Here is a 22,268-nt window from a genome sequence, read left to right on the forward strand (position 1 = left end):
GATGTTGTCTTTTTTTTACTTGATAAAATATGGGGCAAGGGGATTTGGGATTTTATGTAGTGTGAGAGATGTTCTTTGTTAACTGGGACAAGGGCTTGTGCACCGTCAGGCCTCAGAGTTTTGTGTGTGTGTGTGTGTGTGTGTAACAGCTGAAGCTAAATGAAATTCCCCACACAGTGCAGTTTACTGTCGCTCAGGTTAATGCGAACGTCTTGTTTAATAAACATTCACATTAAGGTTGCGCCACCTTCCTCCTCCATGTTGCAACCTATTTCTTCACTATTTGAAAAATGTAAATTTTTCTCCTTTCCAGTCAGTGTGTTCAGTTTTGTGATGGTGTTTTGTGTGCTGACTGCTAAAGGAGTAGAAGCCATTCCAAGTACTATTTTGTTCATTTATATTGTTAAGTGTTGCTGCACAGCTAACGGTGGAAAGGCTTAAAAGTTTAAGTCAGAACATCAAATGACTGATAAGGGGGTCCCTTTGAATTTCCCCCCGAGGTGTGTGGAGCATTTTAGCATCTTTCAGCTCATTCTTTTGGTTTTATTGCCCGCCACTTTTTTGTTTTGGTTCAGTCAGTCTCACTGCTTCTTTTCGCCTCATGTCAGGCACAGCAGGCACCCGCTTTTCTGAATGCTACCTGCCCAGCACCAAACAGCAGACAGCCAAAATGATCAACTTGCTACTTAACAAAGCGGAGTATTTAGGTGCTTGAGAGCGAGTTATTTCCCCCTGGAGCGAGTGGAGACCAAACCACAGCTAGGAGAGTGAATATTGGCCTTACATCTAGAAGGCGGCCACAAACGTGACTCACGATGAATTCTGTTGCTCTGTATCTGCTGGATGCGTAAATAGGTTTGCACTGTTTGCTAACACTAGCCATGTTAACTTCATACGGTGATGGCAAGCTACTGTTGTGCTACCTGCAAAATGAACAACAAATAGTAAAAACAGACCTTTTTATCATGTGTAGCAGGGAAAGAGAAGGTGTGAATAATAAAATTAATGATGCTGAATTTCATTTAGGTGATGTCAGCTGTGAAAACGGCCTATATCAAATGATTATTGAAATTAATGATATGGAGATAGTAGATATAGAATATAAATTTTCTTTACAGTAAGATGGAATAGGATAATTAAAAAAAATAAAACATACTATGAGAATCTGTGGTGCACATGGGATTTAACTGTTGAACAGAGAGGATTAATTTCAATAAAACACTGCTGGCGTGATATACAGGTAACTTACTGTGCTCACAAGGTGACACATTGGACAATCATATGTTGCCGTTTCAAAAATTGAAGACAGTGAACCTTTAAGTTATACACAGTCAACACAAAACACCACACATGGACCTCCTCCTCCTCCCTCTCTCTCTACATCTTTCTCTCCCACCAGTCTGCTTTCCAGCCTCCCGCTCTTCCCTGTTTCTCTTGTTATTGTTGATTTTGATAGCTTCTGTCAGTTTGATGCAGTGTTTACTGGTTTAGCTCTGCTGCTGGGAGACTCTGTGTATTTTTCTCTTCCTCTCTCTCATGGTCTCACTCTCGCGCCGCTCTCCATGGATGCTTAGCCCTGTTGACACACTTCACAGTCCTCGGAGAGCAGTAAATATTTAAATGTGCTCACATCACAGACATACGCACGCATCGGCAGTCAGAAATGGACGTGGGTGCACCCGGACATGCGTGGTGAAGTGGTGAAAAATTCAGTGCCCCCTCTCTTTTCTTTCTCTTTCGCTCAGATTTTTTTCACTGCCTCTTTGTAAAGGTCTCATTTCCATCTGACAGTGAAGTGAAGATTAAAGGAAAGAAAATATAGAGGAGGGCAAGAGAAGAGAGAGATGGGAAAGGAGGTGTGGAGACATGAGGAGGAAAGAAAAGTGAAAGTAAAGGAATAAAAGATTAAGTAAAGGTGATGATGAGCTGGAGGAGAATGACGGGTAGATTCAACACAAACACAGACACACACACACACACACACACAGATACACACAAATAGCCTTTTAAATGGTAGCCCTCTTAAAACCTGACTGAATATTAATCATCACACACAGAATCTGTAATTTACAAGATAATGCCACTTGAAACTTTAGAAACTTTAAAGTTCAATTTTCAGTTGTAAAATAGATTCAGCGAGTGGACTTTTATTTACATTTACTGTGTGTGTGTGTGTGTGTGTGTGTGTGTGTGTGTGTGTGTGTGTGTGTGTGTGTGTGTGTGTGTGTGTGTGTGTGTGTGTGTGTGTGTGTGTGTGGAGAAAGTTAAGTCCACTGACAGGCAACTTTAATTTGTCTCAGGGGCCAGAGTGAAAATGTAGCCGACCGCACGTCGTTGTGTACTGATCTATTTTTTAATTGTGTGACCAAACTTTAAACAAAATGTGGGGGACAATTGAATAAAACAGGAGTAATAGGAAATACGGGGGGACTGGGATAATTGCTCCCTCAACAAATTACATCATATCATCATACTGTAGAGCTGCTCTGACTCCCTAATGTCTTTAACACCACTTCACTTTCTTCAGGTTTGTTATTTCATTCATTCAACAAATGGAGTTATGGTCAGGCCGAGTTTGTTGTTTATAAATCTTGACTTTTAAATTTTTACACACTGTTTACATTGATGTCCACCTCAAAACTCATCAGCCTTAAGCTTTACATAAACATTTTGTAGCCAAGGCTGCACTTATTAGTTCAATGTGATGCATTTCTGAAACAAGGCTACACAGTTTTCTGTCCCCTCCTCTGTGCGTGGCTGTTTATCTGTTTCCCTCCATTTCTTTTTTTTATTTTCTCACTTCTGTGTCTCTTTCCCTTCATCATCTCTTTTCCTCCATCTTCCCTTTCCCGTCTTCTTTCATTCTCTGTATTTATCCTCCTCCATCCAATCCTTTATGGGGTGTGGAGGAGAATAAAAACAAGTTTAATGTACAGTAATATATCATTCCATGGCTGGTGTGCCAGACGGCATCCATTTTGAGAAGCTGTTGTGTTCACTTAGCAGCAGTGGAGCTAATTATTGCAAATGGCAGCAGTTGAAAGGAGTATTAATGTCTCCTTTCTACATGGATACGTCCAATATTATGAGCTGATGAAAAGAAGGCTAAACTTAAAACCTGAATTGTGTCTTTTTAGGTAAAAGCCCCATAAAAACCAATTTTGATTCTAATTAAAGTTGTCCTTGACTAAAGGTATAATAGTCATTCATCTTGCAGCCCAATAAAGATCATATGTGGAGCATTTTGAAGTAACAGGGCCTCTGGGTGTAATGAGCCACAATGTGTCCTGTATTTTTGACAGAGAAGCTACAAAGATTGTTATGAAACCTATTTGATGTCAGAAAGAAGAAAAAACTCAACTCTTTCTTTTGGTTGTTTTTTTCTTTTCTAGATAACAATAATATGGACTAAATGAATGAATGTAGCTAAAAGACTGACAAGACTGACAACAATTCTCAATGGCCTCCATCAGCCATGTTAGCGGTGCAGCTGCAGGGGATGGGAGTAGCTGCAGGGACCCTAACCCAATAATTGGATGGACTGCAATGAAAATGATTGACTTTGGTGACCCTGTGACTCTTCCCCTCATTTCACTAGCAGCTCATAATCTTCAATATCTGAAATTCTAACGATGGATCGGCACATTCATGGTTCTCAGACGATTGGTCCTAATGACTTTGGTGATTCCCTGACTTTATCTTTTAATTTTTTTTTAAAGTGAAACCTCAGCATGTTAGCATTGTGTTATAAATATGCAAACACATCAGACCAGAAGACACGGAGCGCTTAAAAGCATTTCTGTGCCACACAGGGCTGCTAGCATGGCTTGTTTAAACCATAGACTCTCTCAGAAGTGAAATCATTTCTGTCATGTGATCTGACACCATTTCCTGTCAAGATGGAACATCATTACTGAAGCTATATTACAGTTACAACACAACACAAAATAGAAACACTGAAGAAAAGACGTACCTCAGATTTATACTTGATTAGCTACTTGAATAAGTAGTGATACTTATAAGTAGTTATGAGAAGAATACTTATTTACTTTTCACCACTGTACAAAATGTTTTTGGCACCAGAAAGCTGACTACAGACTGGCAGTGTAATGTTAGCATTTAGGTTTTACCAGTAGTGAAAGAATAATGGTGGAAAGGTCAGGTTAAAGTGTGCTTGACATGTCATAGAGTTCAGACAGACTTAGCTTGTTTAGGTCTACATCCATGCACTGTACTAACCATGATTCATCAGCAACCACTTATATGTCATTAGCATGTCAATTTAAGTTCAGTCAACTGGTTAAGGTGATTACAGATCTTACAGATTGGATATTTTTGTTTACTGTCTCACAGATCTCCATCATCCTAATTTATTTCCCATCCTCTATCCTTTCCTCCTCATCTCGGCGTCAAGGCATTGTCCACAATTTCTTTGAAGTCCTCGGAGGGTGACACAGGGAAGGAAGAAGGGAATGGGGGGGGGAGAAGAGTGAGATAAATATAGCTAACGTCCTTTAAAATGTCCATAGAGCCAGAGAGTCCAGATATATATAAAGAGACAGAAAGACAGAGAAAAGACAGAAGGATGTCAGAAAACAGTAAAAGAATGACAGGTTGAAAATCCCAGGGTGAAACATTCCTGGATACAAAAGAAGGAAAGGAAGGGTGAAATAAGTAAAAATGACTCAAGTGAAACTGACAGAGCTAAGCAATAGAGACTCTGAGGCTCTCTGACTGATAGGAAGTGAAAATAAGAGTAATGAACGACCAGTAAAAGGTTGGAGATGTGGAAGGAAGGCAGATAGAGAGTCGTGCTCAGTAAAAATGGATGGATGTACTGTTGGAATAGGGTGAGATGGAAGACCACTTTACTGAAAATGAGAGGGATAAAGTAGGGATGGTGAGGGAGAAAAGAGAAAGTGAAAGAAATGTGGAGCATATTAGACATTTCCCACCCTCTCAACCATGAGATTGAGGTACGGCTGTCTGTTTGCAGGTTCAGAGGTGAACAGCTGGAGCAGAGCTTGTGATTGTTCAGGCAGAGCATTGTACCATGGTTGTAGGTCTCTTCATTCATACTACTGAGCTTCTTGGCTTCCTGGTTAAAACCAGGGTGGTCCCCAAATGCTGCTGATTTTTCCTAGTTTTGTTTTTTTTGGCTTCTTGTCACCACCTGTTTACTGTCCAATTCACTGACCTCAGCCCATTATGTTTAGTTTTGGTTTGTTTCTTTTGAATACTGGAAGTATATTATATATAACTTCTAACTGTAAAATATCTTAATCATATTTTAAAGTAGATTTTGTAAACAAAGAATACTTTTATTATATACTTACTGACACAGTTTCTTTTACATGATTCAGTCAATAAGTATACTTTTATTTTGATGTCACTGCCCCTTGAGTGAATGAGTCTGTTTGCCTTGTTTACCTGTGGATTTGAAGTCGTTGGAGTTTGGCAGTAACTATTTCATAGTTGTACATACTTCCTGGTGTGTAATTCCCCAGGTGGGGTAGTTGGTTCCTTCTCTAATGTCCCATGACATAGTTCTCTCGCATCTCATTGTCTCTGCTACATTCTCTTCATTGCATCTTTAGATGCTCCAATGCATTTCTTGGCCACGACCTTTGAATTTCTGCATTTCTGAATGCTTCATCGCTCAGTAAACCTGCTTTAATCTCTAAAGCCACTTTAGACTGGCAGTTACTCAGCAAAATGTCACTGAAAGAGAAATGCCAAGTAGATTCTTTGTGTGGCTGAAGGTGTTTCAGTTGGCTTCACAAATCCAGATCAGTGACAGGTACCCAGACGAAGCTCTCTAAGAGGACAATTTCTCTCATCCTCGGACCAGGGAGACTTTTCAGTTGGTTATTGTGTCGGATTATGTGATTATAGTACTGAAAATTCCCGCTGTGACTTTGGCAAGAGACATGGCAAACTATGTGGGATGTCACACACAGGGAATCAGTTTTCATCCCTGTGGCAAACTACATGGAATAAAATGACAAAGTGCTGAACTCATTTAGAGTACATTTTCCATTCCTGATGCCGCATGTCTGTTGGATCAGGCTCAGATCAATATTAGATGATCTCGTTCACCTTTATGTTGTACAGGGATTCTCAGTAATAAATGTATCCAGCGTGAATTTTTTTGTCCTTTTGACAAATTCTGATTTATGGTGGATTGGTGGAAGCTTGAATTACAAAAAAATAAGTAAATTATAAGTGGTTACTAGTAATCAGTTGTCAAATGTCGGTTACTCATTTTGAAATTTAACATGCCACATCTCCCATATCTTTATATAAATTTGATGGATGTTTGTGTGGATATTCATACGAGGAAATACAAAATGTAGAGAAATGACATTTATTGATTCAGTGGAAATCAAATCCTCACCCACTGAGGCAATATTACATCAATCTAAAGTAATACTTGTGTTCGCTGTTATATAAATATATTTCCTTGCCATAATTCTTCACATTGTTATGAGCATGCACGACACTGTGGCAGGTCACACCAGCCACGTCTGAGGGGTTTATGGCAAAAGGCAACAAGCAGAACACTCTTCATCAACTGAAGTAAGGGGATTAAATATGTTTGGGGTCATTAAAATGTCAGATAGAGAAAAAAGGGAGATTAAAAGTGATAGGGAGAGTGTGACCGAGCATGGAGGAAAGACACAGATAAGAAAGGGGTTTAGTGAGTAAAGTGTTGAGACACAGATGGAAGGATGATCTGAATCCAACAGATAGAGAAAAAACGTGAGAATTGTGTGGAAGCATTTCTTTCTGCTGAAGGGTTTATTGGAGATTTCCTCCCAGCTTTGGAGGAACACTTGTTCAGAACTGCCTCCAGGTAGTACACTGCAGCAGAAGTGTGTGTGTGTGTGTGTGTGTGTGTGTGTGTGTGTGTGTGTGTGTGTGTGTGTGTGTGTGTGTGTGTGTAAGTGTAGCTATCTGTCTGAACCGGTGTGTATTTAATGCATGTATGAGTGTGCACTTGCACATTTGCAGTTTGTTGATGTTTTGTTGAAAGTTTTTCTGTGTCTGAATAGCTAATGTTTTCACTGAGGCATTTGGATATTAAGAGAGTATGCATGCGTGCTGAGAAGAGCTCTCACCAGTATTAAAATGTATTAAAATGAAATGAACCACAAAATGAATAAGGCTTGTTGTGCTGCTGTGACACATTAGCATGTTATTATTACAAAGAATATGAACAAGTCTGAGCACTGGTGACACATTAATTCATTCACACTGTGATACATTTTACGATTAATATGCAGATTGTTTCCGGTTTGTCAGTGACTCTTTCCGCTGGTGTTAGAGAGACCCCTGCTGGCCAAGACTGCTCACTGCAGTCTCATGACGTATTTCCTTTTCCGGTGTAAATAAACAATCCAATATGGCGTACTTTTACTAGCAGAAATAAGCGTGTGTCGACACGGAATACGTCAAACAACATGATAATGACTGACCCGAGAAGTGACGGTGTGTTAGTTCGCTACTACTGCACCGCCGGTAACGGGATGGAGCATTTCTTAACTGGCGAGGTGAAGAGGAAGCTGGCAGCCGAAGATGTGGGTATTTATTGTCAGTACGAGTGAGGACACGTCCCCCCTCCCCTGCCCTCAACATACTGTTTGAAGCTTCAGTGTGAGGTTTCGTTACATTATTATTTTCGTTACATTATAGAGCACCTAACCCCTAGCATAAGACAGAGGTGTATAGCTAACTTACTTGCTAAAAAATGTTAGCTCGAGTATTATAACTGAAAACAAAAGTTTAGACTCTGCCATCACTCTCAAAACTGACTGACTGGTCTCAACATGGGAGAAAAACTGCATGTAACCCGATGCTTATGCTTATGTTTCTGAATATATTACATGAGAAACCCAAACGCATCTCAGAATTATGTATACTACTTATACTAAGCAAGCACTTTATTAGGAACACCACACTAGCACTGGGTAGCTCCTGCATGGGTCCACAAGATGTTGGATTCCTTTCAGATGCTGCTCCATGTTGACCTGACTGCATTACATCATGTCTGCAGATTTGTCAAGACAGGTGTTGGAGAGACTGGGATTGAACTATTGCTTGTTTTTATTTCATTATAAACACCAGCCTTCTCTTTTTCCCGTTGTGTGTGTCCAGGTGTGTCAGATGACAGGTAAAGTGTTGTTCAGCTCCTCCGCGAGGATCGACAGAGTCAGTGAGTTGAAGGCTGCAGAGAGGCTCTTCCTCCTGTTGAAACATGATTCGCCTGTGCAGCTCTCTGCCCACACCAACCCAGGTACCAGCCTGACACATCAAATGAACAGATACATGTAATTGCAAATCACTTGGAGTACCTTGGCAGATAATAAATTGTTTGCCTGACTATCAGTTCCTATTGGTTTGTATCAGTTTTAATTGAATTCATCTGGTCAGCGCACTTCATGGGAAACTCAAATGCTCAATCGCCTTGGATGACCCAGTTTATTTGATGAACGTATCATAATAATGATTCTTCTACATTGCTGTAAGAGAAATCCTAAATGGAAACATAACTTTATTGCAATTTAGGAACTGATTACTATTTTCTATCAACTCTACAATTTGTGTACAATTTGTGTTCTCTGTGATACTCACAGCAAAGGCAGCCTCTGTGCTGCAATCCAGACTGTTTGGTGACAGGAGTCAATGGACTAATGCTGTAGTGACATGGAGCCGCCTGCAGGGGGAGCTAGCCAACAGGAGAACTACTGTCAATACATCAGGCACTGCCCTGGGTATGAAGAGGACGATGAAGGAGGGGAGAGGGAGTGAGGAACAGAGGGAAGAAGAGGAGAAGTGCAATGTGGAGATTGGAAAGAGTACAGCAGAGCAGAGGGTGGAGGGAAGTGGAACCAGGAGGCTGAGAAGTGGTGAAGAAAATGGAGCTCAGACACTGGAAAAGAAGAGAAAAAGAGAGATGGTACAAAGTGGAGAAAAGATAAGCAGAGAAACCTGTGGAGTTGAGAGGAGGATGGTAATGGATGGTAATGTAAAGAAAGGAATTACATCAGAAACTGATTTGCATGGCAAAGGATCAGCTGGTGTCCACACAACAGCAGGAATAGACCACAATGTGGAAAGTAGCAGCAGAAGGATAGATGACATGCCAGAGGACTGTGCTGTGGAAAATGTGGAACATGGTAATAAGATTTTTTGTTTGTTGTTTTATTACTCCAGTTTTTAAGGCTGATATATTCTCATTTCTGTTGCTGATTTCTTTTCTTCTTCTTTTTTTAATATTTGCCTACATGTAATTAAGTGAAGACTACTGGAGAAGAAGAGAAGACACTACTGCAACCCAGCAGGATCACACCAAAGATCACTCCCTCTGTCCCTGTCTCTTTTAGGATCAGCTGCAAGTGTACTGGATCTCTGTCTCGGCACTTCAGCACACAGGTAGTGGAAGTTAAAATACAGTGTTAAAAAGCAGTGTGAAATCAGAATATTGTCTCTTGCAGTTGCATGCATAGGTTAAGATGTAATTAAGGAAACAAAACACAGTAAGATCTTTGCATAGGCTCCTCTAAATCTTGAAAAAGCTTCACATTGTGACCCATTATGTCAAAATACAACAATTTCATTGATTTGTGGACACTCTACGAGTGTTAAATTACCGGTAATGAAGTCATGCAGTCAAATGGCTGATCTCTTCATGAAATTGCCAAATGGACATACAGAACAAACTCATATGCACAGAAAGCATAGATAACTGTATATTACTGTATGTTCAGAGGAGTATTGTGTGTTTGCAAACTATATTTAATACAGGAGTTGAGCAAAGTGATTGGAGTAGGTTTGAGCAGACTGCTGGGCTGGAAGGCTGATCTGAAGAATCCACAGCTGGAGGTAAACTTATCTTTGCACTGATTGTACAGTTATTGTGTTAATATGTAATGTAATGCTGTGCCTGTTTTTATAGGTCCCAGTGTTCATATTTTCAAAGTAAATACTTGCTCTTTGCATAATGTTGGTGCAGAGACTCAGTGCTCTTTGTTGTTTGTTCTTTTCTGCAGGTAAATGTTTATTTGAGTGATGACCACTGCCTGCTGGGGATTCCACTGACCAGGTAATCGACTGAAACGTCTTCTCTACACTTAACACTTTACTAATGACTGCATGCTGTCTCCTTGGAGGGTCTGTTAATGCCCCTTAAAATAGAAGACTGACCATAGTCAATCTATAAGCACATGCAGTATTTATATTCTCTGTGTTTTTGAATGTGCTTTCCCTGCTGCAAGTTAAACTTTTCATTAGCTTTATTTCTTACTGCTGTGTGCCATTGTCATAGTTTTATGATTTTTTGTGCTGTGGCCAACAGCCTCACTTAGTAGCTAGAATCCAGAATCACTCATCAACAGCAAGTGCTGCTGTATGTGTCCCAATCATTGCTGAAAATCCAAACCTCAGAAGAATAACGGATTTAGACTTGGTGGTGGGTTGTAGATCTGTTTATTGTTGCAGCTTTAATTCATTTGATAAGCAGTCATAAGTTGTGAGTCCCACTTGTTTCCTTCAGGTTACCTCTGGCTAACCGGAGCTACATGAAAACCACAGGACTGAGGTCTACAATAGCCTGGGCTATGGCCTCACTGGCTCAGATACAGGTACTAACTCACACTGGCTTCTAAAATCTGTGAGGCAACTACATTACTATGTGTACACTTTTTTATGTATGCAAATCAGAAGGCATTATAAAATAATGCAGGCAGGGGCCCTTTTGTCATTGTAGTAGACAAATTCACAGTCTGTCTTTGTTTTACCAATCCCCCTAAAAAAGCAAGGAAGGTTTAGACTCATTAAATGTGACCATTGAGCCTTCAAGCTGCTATTCTAAAGCTGTCCTCATTGTCAAACTTTTAGCATAATGTTTGTTGTCTAGAACTTGACAGTCTTTCTCAAGCATGTGTATACTCACCAGTCAAACTGTGATGTAATATTGCCCTTCAGTCACAGTTGCACTGTATAAGGTTGATTAACTGTATGTGCTGTGTGTTATCTCCTGTTTTTCCAGCCAGGTTCCTGTGTAGTCGACCCAATGTGTGGGGTGGGAACCATCTTAGTAGAAGCAGCGCAGGAACACAAGGTCAGGACAGAAAGCTACACAGTGCCCCTGTGAACCTGTTAGGTTTTAAAAAGTTTTGGAATCAGACAGAACACATAAAATGTTTGAAAAATGGTTCAGTCCTGGTCCACATGACTGCATATTTTATACAGTTGTTGATTTAATGCAAAAAAATTATATTCAAATTTTCACTAATGCAGTCTAATTGTTATATTTCCTTGTCAGAAATATTCTACATTTTATAGGATTTAATTAATTTTGGTTATTAATCGCTATGATTTGGTAAATCATCTGTGGTCTCACTGGAACTGTCAAAAGTTTTCATACCATCATAAAGAGTAAATACACTGTGTTTTTAGTAATGATGTATAGTGTTGAATTGGAACACCACTATTATAATCTGATGTCTCACTCTCTCTATGGGATCTTCAGGCTGCCTGTTTCCTGGGTATGGACAATGATGATAGACAGCTGCAGAGGGCCAATGAGAACATTGAGTTTGCAGAGCTGGGAAACAGGATACACCTGCTGAATGCTTCATCTATGGGTAGGAAACCTGCACTAAATAAAGACCAGAATAATGTAGATTTTATAATGTCATTAAGCCATTTAAATTTTCTGGCATTTCCCTAATGTTCATATCCAGAGAGACCTACAGTGTGTGCTTCTGTACAATCAACTTGGATTTCAGGATTGTACAGTAAAGTTGTGTAAAAAGGTCAAAGGCCAGAACTACAGTATTGGCTATCTTTAGTACAGAGGTTTTAACATAGTGATTTATTAAAGTGTCATACACATACCCAACCCATTTGAGTGTAAGTGCTACATGATTCAGCAAAAAACCCATATGTCACACTCACAAAGAAAAGTTGTTTTGCACATATTTCATCATCATATGAATGCCATGCTCAGGAGTTTTATTAAATCTGCCTGTTTCTAAGTGTTTCTGTGTACAGTAGTTTATACATGCAAGTAAATATATAAAATGCCATCATTTATATTTTGAAATATGAAATGCAGTAACTTATAAAAATACATTCCCTTCTTGTATAAGAGGAGATATCTGCTCTTTGGAAAACTGACACATAAACATAAGAATAGCTCAAACTGAAATATGTTATGATCGCTTTTAAAGCATTGTCGGCAACTTTAATGTTTTCGAGAAATTGAATCATGAAATTCAGGTGATGGGGATTTTTACTTTATCTATATCTATATCTTGAGTTATATCACTGTGGATCCAAAGCTGTATATGTTGGATGGGAATCAGTGGGAGTGGGAGGTGAGTGTGAACCCTGCTGTCATGTGTTAAATTACCTCTGTGTTTGTCTCTCCTCCTCTGTGTGTGTGCAGCGCTGCCTCTGGCCAGTGCCACTGTAGATGCTGTGGTCTGTGACCTGCCGTTTGGCAGGAAGTTTGGCACCAAAACAAACATGGCTACAAACCTGCCAGTCATTGTGACTGAGATGGAGAGGTTTGTTCGCTGAATAAGAAAATATTACTAGTTTGTGTCTGTCTGTGCTCATGTACTGTGAAGAATGTTTAGCCTAAAGAAACCAGAAATGAATTTAATAATGTTTGTGTGCCTAGGGTCCTCCGTGTTGGTGGTACCCTGGTCCTCCTCCTGAGTCCTCAGTTATCCTTTCTCCTGAAAAAACTCCTGGCACAAAAAGACACTGAACCAATGTCTAACCAGGAAACACAGCCTCAAACTGGATTACTAGACGGCCGATCTCCTTCTCTACCTTCCAGAAAGCTGCAGACTTTCCAAATTCACCAGGGGTTGAAACCCTCACCTACCAAGGAAACAGACACTCACTCTGGGGTACAACAACATCTGCCTCCACCCCTCTCCTCTCTGAAGCACCAAGCAACTCTGAGAGTTAGCTTAGGTGCCATAGATGGACTCATCCATAAATATGTCAAGATAGATGCTTGATCAGTGTTGATGGAAGTCACATTTCAAAGTTACTACTTTGTTTATTTTGTTACTTATCATGAAAAATGATTAGTTATGTTGAAATTCCATGCTTTATTAAAACTAGTCTGTAATATGTTTTTTTTATTTGTTTTCCTACTGGTTTTTATTGCTAATAATTTGAATGAATATATATATTGTTTTTTAGAAACAATGGGGTATTTTGGGTTGTGAGCTTTGAAAGTTGTGTCAGCTGTGGATTGGAAGGTAAATTCTTTGTCCACCTTCCTATTCTACATTTAATTGGCGTGTTAGCTCAGGGCAAGCTCGCTGCCTCCACCTGCCAATGCTATTCAGTCTGTCTGTGTGTACTTCAACTCACTTACACAATATGTCTCATTTAAACTTTTTCACTGCATACACTACAGTGTGCATTCTTCATCCCTTTTCCTTTTTTTTTTCTGTCGCTTGATACTTCATACAAATTCGAGCCAGCAACACAATTTAGTTTCAGCTTGTGCAGAAGCCAGCAATCCCACTGCAATTTCTCCACAAATTATATTTTCCCTTTACATTCAGAACTGTATTTGAAAGAAGTTGACTTGTGGTGTTGGCCTTGGCTTATGCCTTTAAAAGATATGGCTGGTGTTATTCTGTGTTCAATGAAAAGACCAAAACCAGCAATGTTCCAGTTTGTCTCAAATCTGTGCAACCTCCCTGCCCTGTTAGTGGTACACAGGCCCAAGCCTATTTATTCCTACTGAAGATGTAAAATAACTGACAGATTTCAATCATTTTTTCAAAAAGGTTCAGTAATTTAGTAATCTAGTTTTTAGCAAAAATTTCTCAAACAAGAGTAAACAGTGCATTTGTCTCCTGAAAAAAAAAAACCCTGGCACAAAATATGTTTGTTCTCATTTCATTATAGAGTACTTTATTTTTTTATATGTCATTTCCTTAAAGAATAAAACAAGTTTATACAACTTGTTTTGAGGTTGTATACTGGGGCATATGTCACTTTCCCCATTAGCTAGAGAGTGACTAGCTAGACTATTTGCCTTACCACTGCTTTAAGGGGAGTGACAACTGTAAAGTTTTCAATAATGGGACTTTTGTTCTGCTTTTGTAACAGACCCCATCAGCTGAATCACAATGTTGCCATCTGCCACTGTTTAGCCCTGCTTAGCCCAGTTTTACATTGAAAGTCTAGACAAGGCCACACCGGGCTTAGTGTTTTCATTCATTTCTCCCTTAGCTGTAAACTTCCTGTGTGTGCTGGCTGTGCAGATGAGTTATTGCAGGAAATTACATCTATGTAGGTTGGAGTTTAAAAAACATTTGGTCGAAGGTGCGTTTCTCCGGCGTTTTTTAATTTTATCCGCACAAACAAATTATCAAGTGCTTTTCCAGATTATTTCCGTTTTACATCACAACTATGCTGAAACGAAATTACAAATATCTTAAATTCAACAGCTCCATCGTCCCGGTCAAACTCTGGTCAGACTCCATGGAGAGGGAAGGCCATGATGTCCATTGCGCATGCCCAATGCGCAGTGGAAGCCATGTTGGAGCTACACTTGAGTCGGGCTGGGATTTTCTGACGCCGTATGTTTTTCTTAAAATATCTGTGTTCGTACGTTGTTGGGGTTCGTCAACCGTGCGCGATCGGCGCCGTAATCGGCAGTGGAAATGATGAACTCCAGTGTCGACCTGTCCCGGCGGAATCCGCAGGAGGATTTCGAGCTGATCCAGAGGATAGGAAGCGGCACATACGGAGATGTGTACAAGGTAAAACTGCAGTGAGGGAAGCAGCCGCCGAGTTCCATTACCGGACACAGAGGCGTTAGACATTTATGGCTGATTTACAGCTTTTCTTTGTGGCCCGTCAGAGTTGCAGGAACAGTAGGAAACTAACACTGTAGCAATCAACGGCTCCTTTCTGAAATACTGGTCTTCTTTTCGTGTTGGTGTTTACTGATGCAGTCTGTAATCTGCTACTCATACATTTAGCTAGTTCCATTGTCGGACACAACCAGGGCTGGTCTTCACTGATGTTTTGTGACTGTTATTGTTTTGGCCTTTCTCCCCGACTATTTGTCGACATTGTGGACATCCACCTCCCGATTATTGAAATGCCATTTAGTACTTGCATTGCTCGGGTGCTGAGAAATCATGAATAACCATATCTAACGTTAACGTTTACTGTAAATCTTCACTATCGGAAGGCTACGTTAAATCGGATTTTGTCGAGCAGAAATCCAACAGAAGTGCGAGTAGTTACAAAGAAATTGCGACATACTTGTTCACACGCCATATGCTGCGGCCATCGTCTGAATATTTTTTTTTATATTAATAATGAAGAAGACGGACTGATTTAAACGTGTCCGATAATAGACGTTTAGCCGTTAGCTGTCCGACAACGGACGCAGTTAACCTGATAGCATCAAGAAGCTAACGAGGCTTTTAGCTGAGTCGTGGGAACATTTTGACAACATGACAACAAGCAGTGATTTGTTACCTGCACGGGAACACAAACTGAAGCGGAGACAACCTAGCGGGTTTGTCGTTAGTCGTTTTAAATGAGGAGGCAGCTGCAGAATTTGTTAAAACTGTCTCCGTTTTGTCCTGACAGAGACTGACAGCTGCCTGCCTGGGAATCCAGTTTGGCTAAAGGCGCAAAGGGTTGAGCAAGCTACAACAACAACAAAAACCATAATATCAACCTATTGTTCATATTCACATTTCAACATCAGTAATAATTAGTCGCACTTATTAAGGAACCGAGATGTCCTTCTCTATGTCGCCTGTCTGATTTACGTTGCGTTCTAGCTGTTGTCATTGGTCCCACACTTCACCAGGGCCCTGTGTTTGGGAGGCTGGGATCCAAACGGGAAGGCAGTTCCTGAATTACAACCCAACATCATCACAGTCAGATGGGGTATCCTACATAGAACAATTGCAGTCATAATTATATAACACAGTTTAGTAGAATACAATGTAGAAACACAACACAAGGTTGTCTCATGTCATGTAAAATTTATAGCATCACAGGAACCTGGAAAGTAACGCTGCAGTACAGAACAGATGCCACCCTGCAGGATGAGATTGCTATAAATCCACAGATGAGTGCTTCAGACATAAGTTAAGTCCCTCTATAATGCTATGATAACACCATATCATATAGAAAAATATACCATGAAGCATGATAACTTCAGCAGAAGCGTACAACAACTCAGTATGAAAAACAAGTTCTTATTGAAATATTAAGGCAATTTTTCCAGTTGATTTGCACATGTATATCAGTCAGGTTATGCAAGTTAAACATCCCCACTCTAGCTCTGTTGTTGTTTGTGTAGCAGCCACTTTGTTGTGGAATTTAATTTCACCATTATGAGAGAGAGAGAGAGAGAGGGAGAGAGGCTTTTGGCAGAGTGGAGATTCATTAAATGCTTTAATAGGACTAGATGATGTTTGGTTAACCTCCAGACTCTTTGTGGTAATTACAGGAATATAATGTATCCTAAAGACCATGGATGTGACAGATTTCAAGTCTTTTTGAACCCATAGCTGCCATTAATTCCAGCTGTACTTTCTAAATACCCCACTATCTGTCATAATTTCTTTAATTTTAGTGTGTTTTCCATATTGTCCCCTCCATGTTGTAGCTAATCTTGTTTGTTTCTAAATTAAGTTCAGTATCTTGCCCACTTGCAGACAGATAGGTCTGACATAATCTCTTCACCAGGCCAGCAGCTCAGAGCTAACTCGCCTGTTAGATCTGTTACAAACAGGCAGCTGATTAATGTGCACTCATATAAACGCTGCTGTACAACCTAAACACAACAGAATGATAATAACAGAGTTGTAATTTCTTGCTTGTAGCATTATTATGTAACTGATGCTCTACGTCATAGTAAAAACAGAAGTTTTGCTGAAGGACACTTGGGGGCTCTAACCTGAAACCTCTGGATTAAAGGTTGTGCTTCTAAGCAGCGGGGCATTTGGTAAACCTCAGTGATGCCTATATTTGGTTCTACCGCTGTGTGAAAATCTGCGGCTTGGATAGGAATGTTTGAGCAGGAAACAAAGTGTGAACTCTTCTAGCTTGTTTTCTCCTCTGTTTGTGGCCCTGCCTCTCTGTCTGTTATGAGTTAGAATCTGAAGGAGGATTGGTGGCTCATGGTGCGACAGGCCTCCTGACCACGAGATCACAGGTTTGATCCTCCAGAGAGGGTGCTTGTGGGGCTGAACATGATATCTTTGATTTTTTTTTTTTCTTTTCTCTTTTCTTTTTTTTTTTTTCTGAGGGAGGTACCGATATTTGTTTCAGGCTGCCCATACTGTCTGCTGATACTGTCAATAAACTGCTGCATTTTCAGGTGAAAGATTTCCTAATTTCCCTCAGGAATGTATCCTTAGCAGGGAGTAAAATACCTTAACAGCATTTAGGTCATTCAGTGGCACCAAAACTCCCCATTCAAACTCCGACTAATGAAATTCTCCAGCTGCTCCTTAAGTCAGGGTGAGGCAGGGTTGAATTTTACAGACACCCCACAGGCTGTCTGATAAAAAAGAAAAAGGACAATAGAGCATTTAGGGCTGTGTATATTTTTTCACACTGTAGTGATTATCTTTGTAATAACTTAATGTGATTAAAAATGTCACAGTTTAAATCAGAATGAATCCTGAAATACTAGAGCACCAGCTGAGCAGTTCGACCTCCCATCGTACCGTCTTGTGTAAATAACACCAACTATGCATGTTCACATGCTATTTACTGTAAATCATTAGTATTTGTCGATACTGGAAGAACGCCGGCCTACTTGCCTTGCACTGGAGGTGACAGCACTTGAGTGATTTCCAGGTTTTAACCCTGCATTAGGCTGCTTCCCTCCTTTGTGGCTTGAAATCCAAGTGGAAGGCAAGAGTTTGATTCAGTTTAAATTCCTCTAACATGATGACAGTACACTGCACGCAGCATGCTTGTGTTTACCCATCAGTACGTTTGTGTGAGATGCTTTAAACCAAATAAAACCAAACACACTGGTGAGGAAGAATACCAGACGTTGATGAGCTCTGTTTTCGTTCTGTAAACGGCCAGCTCGCTCACCGATGTTAAAGATACGATTTGTATTGATTTGTCACTTTTGTGTGGGCGGCGCAGGGAAGCAACAACGCTTGTTTTTTTGCAGTCCCACTTTGTCACTGAGGCTGCTTCCCGAGAGCTCCAATAAACGCCAGTGTGAGCTTAATTTGTTGCTCTATAGCCATGAAAACCTGCTGCAGGCAAGCTGCAAAAAACTGTAGCTGTCCTCACTCTCTGTGCTTCAGAAGACTCGGCACAGGCCGAATATTCAACAGTGCACAGATCTGATGTAACTTGGGTTGTTTAAATAGGATGACTGGTTAGTTTTGTCAAGGTGACAGTGCCTGTGGCTTTCGGATTGAGGAAGCAGAGGAAGACGGCGGCGGCCTTCACCGGGGTAGGGATCAGTTAATGACGAATCAGTTTCAGTAGCTGTGTGTGCTCCTGAAACACGCCAGGCATCTGGGTATTTTTGGACTTCACGTAAGGGGAAAGCAATGCTACCTGTTCTTCTGTGACGTTCCACTGTTTTTGAGTCAGTTTACCAGCACAGCCAGGCAAATATCCCAGAGCTGACGTGGCTGTTTGTGGGATGTAAATAAAAATAAGACAGTACATTTGGCTGTATTCGTGAAAGGAATTTCCAACTTAAATCCCCTTAAACTGAATAAAAATTTGAGCTATCTCAGATTTAAAGAGGATGGTAAACTGATTAGCCTGGGTTTGACTTAAATGCCCCTCCTCCCCTTTGTAAAAGTAAGGATCAAGATCTTACTTAGATGATTGAAGCCATATTAAGTGGTTTGTGTTTATGGATTCACTCACTTCTGGATGTACGATGTACTTAACAGTAATAAATGTGGTGATGGTAACTATTTCCTCTGGCCAGACCTCGGTGTGTGTGGCACAGCTGGGCAGCCATGGTCCAGGAATGCAGGAATCCTCACTTCCTCCTTATGTGTGTGTGTTGTATGTGTGTTGTATGTGTGTGTGTGTTCATGTCCTATTGTTTCCCACTGCTCCAGCAGAGGAAGACAGAACTGCGGCATAACACACACACACACACACACACACACAAAACCAGATAATTGTATCGTCACATGCATAGACACACACGCACAGATGGCTACAGAGTCACACCAAAAGCTTCTGGCCCAGAACCATCCTGTTTTTGTCACTGTTCCTCTAGTTGTTTTCTCACTGAGGTGGATATACAGACCTCAAACTGCATTCACAAAAGCTTTGAAGCAAAGCAGTGTTCTGGATCAAGATCGGAAATGTAGTCCTCGTCCTGGCTCTCGGGTTTCTGTTCGCCAAGTACAGTTAATGTACTGTGCAGGGATTTGTCTCTGTGCCATTGGTGCAGTGACATATTGATAACTTGCGTAGTTGTTGCACAGTAGTTAATAACACAGAGTGGTGGTATGGGACAAAACCAGATGTACCAGTAAAAAAATAGCATTTTGAAGTCATTTTAAATACAGTCACAGGTATTCAGTATTAAGTTTACCTTCTGTGTTTATATTAGAGAAGAATAATAAGCTTTAACACCCTTCCTTTTAGAAAGTGCACAACTGATTCTGTATTTCACTATAATTTATGTCAGATGCATATTAGACAAATATTTTATAATCATTCCTCTGTAAAACCTGCCAGACCTGATATGTCTGTCTCCTGCTTAAAGTGCTTAATGTATTTTAACTATGTAAACATGCGACTTAGCCAATGTGGTTCACATTATCTTCAGCCAGGGCGTAACCAGCTATTTAAAGTAAACTTGAACCATGTTCATAAAGTTATATGCAAGGTCCTGTAGCTTGTATTTGCTCCTTTATTAACTAAATGATTAACAAAATGTCTGCAAGGATGTAGATGTTGCTTTGGAAACTGTTTGCTGTGCAGACTGAACGGTTGTGACACCTCTCTGCAGGGTGGGCCAACAACAAAAGAATTAATGGTGTGACAGGTGAAGAAGTCCCCCCCCACCCCCCTCCCCCTCAGAGACACTTTTACAGCACTATGTTGCTGCATTTGACCTGGAAAACCTCCACTCAGCAGGTCTAACTTTCCTGAAGTACAGGAGCTGCTACTGTCAATCACCAGGGTCTGATTCATGAAATCTGACAGATGAATTCCTCTTTAAACTCAATAAATGCCTCTGTGAAAACAACTTAGGGTCACCAATTAATGTGAACCTTTTCATATTTGAAAAGTCAATTCTCTTGCATTACACCAACAAACATGAGTAAACATAAAGCAGTATGTTACTACACTTCAACTGGATATTTTGAAAAGCATTTAGCGTTCACCTGTTCGCCTCCCGGTGCAGTGCGTTTGTATTGGCCGAGCTGTGTAGCTGTTAAGACTGACATTTCTAAGAAAACAGGCTGCAGGTTTGTCCCGTTATCACTGTGACAAAAAGTATTATTGAATCATTCTCTTTTTAACTCAGTTCTCATACTGATTAACAGATGTTTTGATGTGTTGACCCTTTACTTCCAAGGAGAGAATGATAAAAATGACTGTGTTTATTTTTTTTTAAAGAGAGATCTGCTTTCTTTGTTTTACAAAAGAGACCTGGACTGTGTGCTCATTGGATTGTGACCGGTGCAGGTTACTGAAGTTAAAGCCTAGTGAAGTTTCAGAAATGGCAGAAACTATGAAAAAGTGCTTTGACTTGAGCTTGGTGTCGCTGATATTTTTACATTTTCCAATGGATTTGGAAGATGTTCACCAGAAGAAGTTAGTTAACCAACAGAGGAAGAGATAATCTGTCATCTGAAGTGAAAAAGGTTTTCACATGACAGTAGTTAATATGATAATTGTGAAATGTGAGTCAAGAACGAGGCATTAATTAAGAAGTTTGTCATGGCTGAATCCATCGGTTATCTTAAAGGTCAGAGAGGCATGCTTGTGATTGGACGGTCACCTGTTTGAAACCTCCAATCTCTTGGAAAAATCTCATCGAAGGAAGTGAATACCCAACTCCTGTTGTAGTGATCGCCCCCAGGCCTTAACATCCGCACTCATTGGAGTTGTTCACTGGCTTCTAGCAGAGGGCTGTGCTTGTACTCGGATGCCCCCAGTATAACCAGATTGTAATTGTGCCAGAAAGTTCAGCAGGCAAGTTTTCCAACTTATCTGATACCATGACAGGAGGTGACTAAGATCCTTTGCACTATGGTGCTTTTATACTTCTTGTAAATCACTTCAGTTAGAAATCTGTAATTTATTACTAGGTTTATGGGTTTTTTAAACGTGGCTTGATAGGTGATATTGGATTTTTGTTGATAGTATCAGTAAGCACAGAGTAAGTGGGTGAATCCTTGAACATGAACTTGTGACCTGAGGTGACTCGACTCTACGAAGAGGACCACTACACCGACATGACTTCTGACCTTATGTAAGACAGTCTGTCAGATAAGTTGCCTGCCAGTAGTTAAGCTCACAAGACTACTGTCACACCAGATCAACGATAGATGGTACAAAAGCGCCTGTCGGAGCTGTAGAGGATGAACATTAATTCAGTTTAGACAAAATTGAAAGTACTGTAAGCTAACAAGCTCAGAATGAAATCAAGTGGTACACTTTTATTTATTTATTTTTTTAGTTGCAGGTTTCCAGCTCAAGCTGAGTGGGATGATTAGCATGGTGAGCTGCTACTGCTGAGGTTGTTACTGTTTGTTTGTTCATGGCCAGAGAGAGGAGAGAGTGAAATGCCACACTGATCCTCCACTGAGCTGGCCATATGCTGAGTATATGACACACAGACATACACACACACACACACACACACATGCTGCCTACTAGAGGTGTTAATGATGGATATGAGCTAAGTTTCTCCATTACTGTGTAGTAGAGACCTACATCGAGCCAGTGCTGATGGGAATACAGCACATGGAAAGTAACAACTCCTATATCCAAAAGTCCTGAAATGTGCTTCTCTTAATTAAGTCAATTCTCATTATGTTAAAATTTCATAAGCAGGGCTGAGTATCACAGCTGAATATTTTTTGGTACTAAACAAGATGTGTCCATAACTCGACCTATCAAATACTGTTCATGGGTGGATTATGAGACAACGGGCCCCTGGGCACAGACATGTAAATGCCCCCCCCCCCCCCCCCCCAAAAAAAAAGAAAAAAAAGAAAATGTTTGCACCT

General features: G+C 40.4%; 2 protein-coding genes across 3 annotated transcripts in view; both read left to right on the top strand.

Moving 5' to 3' along the window:
- The first annotated feature begins 7,419 nt into the window (after positions 1 to 7,419).
- Positions 7,420 to 13,627, top strand: thumpd2 (THUMP domain containing 2). Of its 2 annotated transcripts, none has more exons than XM_022752964.1 (11): positions 7,420 to 7,580; positions 8,158 to 8,296; positions 8,637 to 9,179; positions 9,299 to 9,435; positions 9,808 to 9,885; positions 10,053 to 10,105; positions 10,556 to 10,643; positions 11,051 to 11,122; positions 11,534 to 11,648; positions 12,455 to 12,575; positions 12,692 to 13,627. In XM_022752964.1, exons 1-11 carry the CDS (start codon positions 7,464 to 7,466, stop codon positions 13,038 to 13,040), a joined length of 1,812 nt encoding a protein of 603 aa, XP_022608685.1. In that variant the 5' UTR covers positions 7,420 to 7,463; the 3' UTR covers positions 13,041 to 13,627. The 2 variants fall into 2 exon arrangements, with proteins under 2 accessions (XP_022608685.1, XP_022608686.1); XM_022752965.1 differs by having other exon boundaries at positions 7,550 to 7,593.
- Positions 13,628 to 14,617: 990 nt separating this feature from the next.
- The window catches only part of map4k3 (mitogen-activated protein kinase kinase kinase kinase 3), a 35,859-nt gene continuing 28,208 nt past the window's right edge, over positions 14,618 to 22,268 (top strand). Inside the window, exon 1 of the mRNA XM_022752848.1 lies at positions 14,618 to 14,807. Coding sequence (XP_022608569.1) covers positions 14,709 to 14,807 — 99 coding nt within the window. The 5' untranslated portion in view covers positions 14,618 to 14,708. The remainder of the gene's footprint in view (positions 14,808 to 22,268) is intronic.

The sequence above is a fragment of the Seriola dumerili genome, unplaced genomic scaffold (assembly GCF_002260705.1).
Source record: "Seriola dumerili isolate Sdu_G_001 unplaced genomic scaffold, Sdu_1.0 BDQW01000187.1, whole genome shotgun sequence".
NCBI lineage: Eukaryota > Metazoa > Chordata > Actinopteri > Carangiformes > Carangidae > Seriola > Seriola dumerili.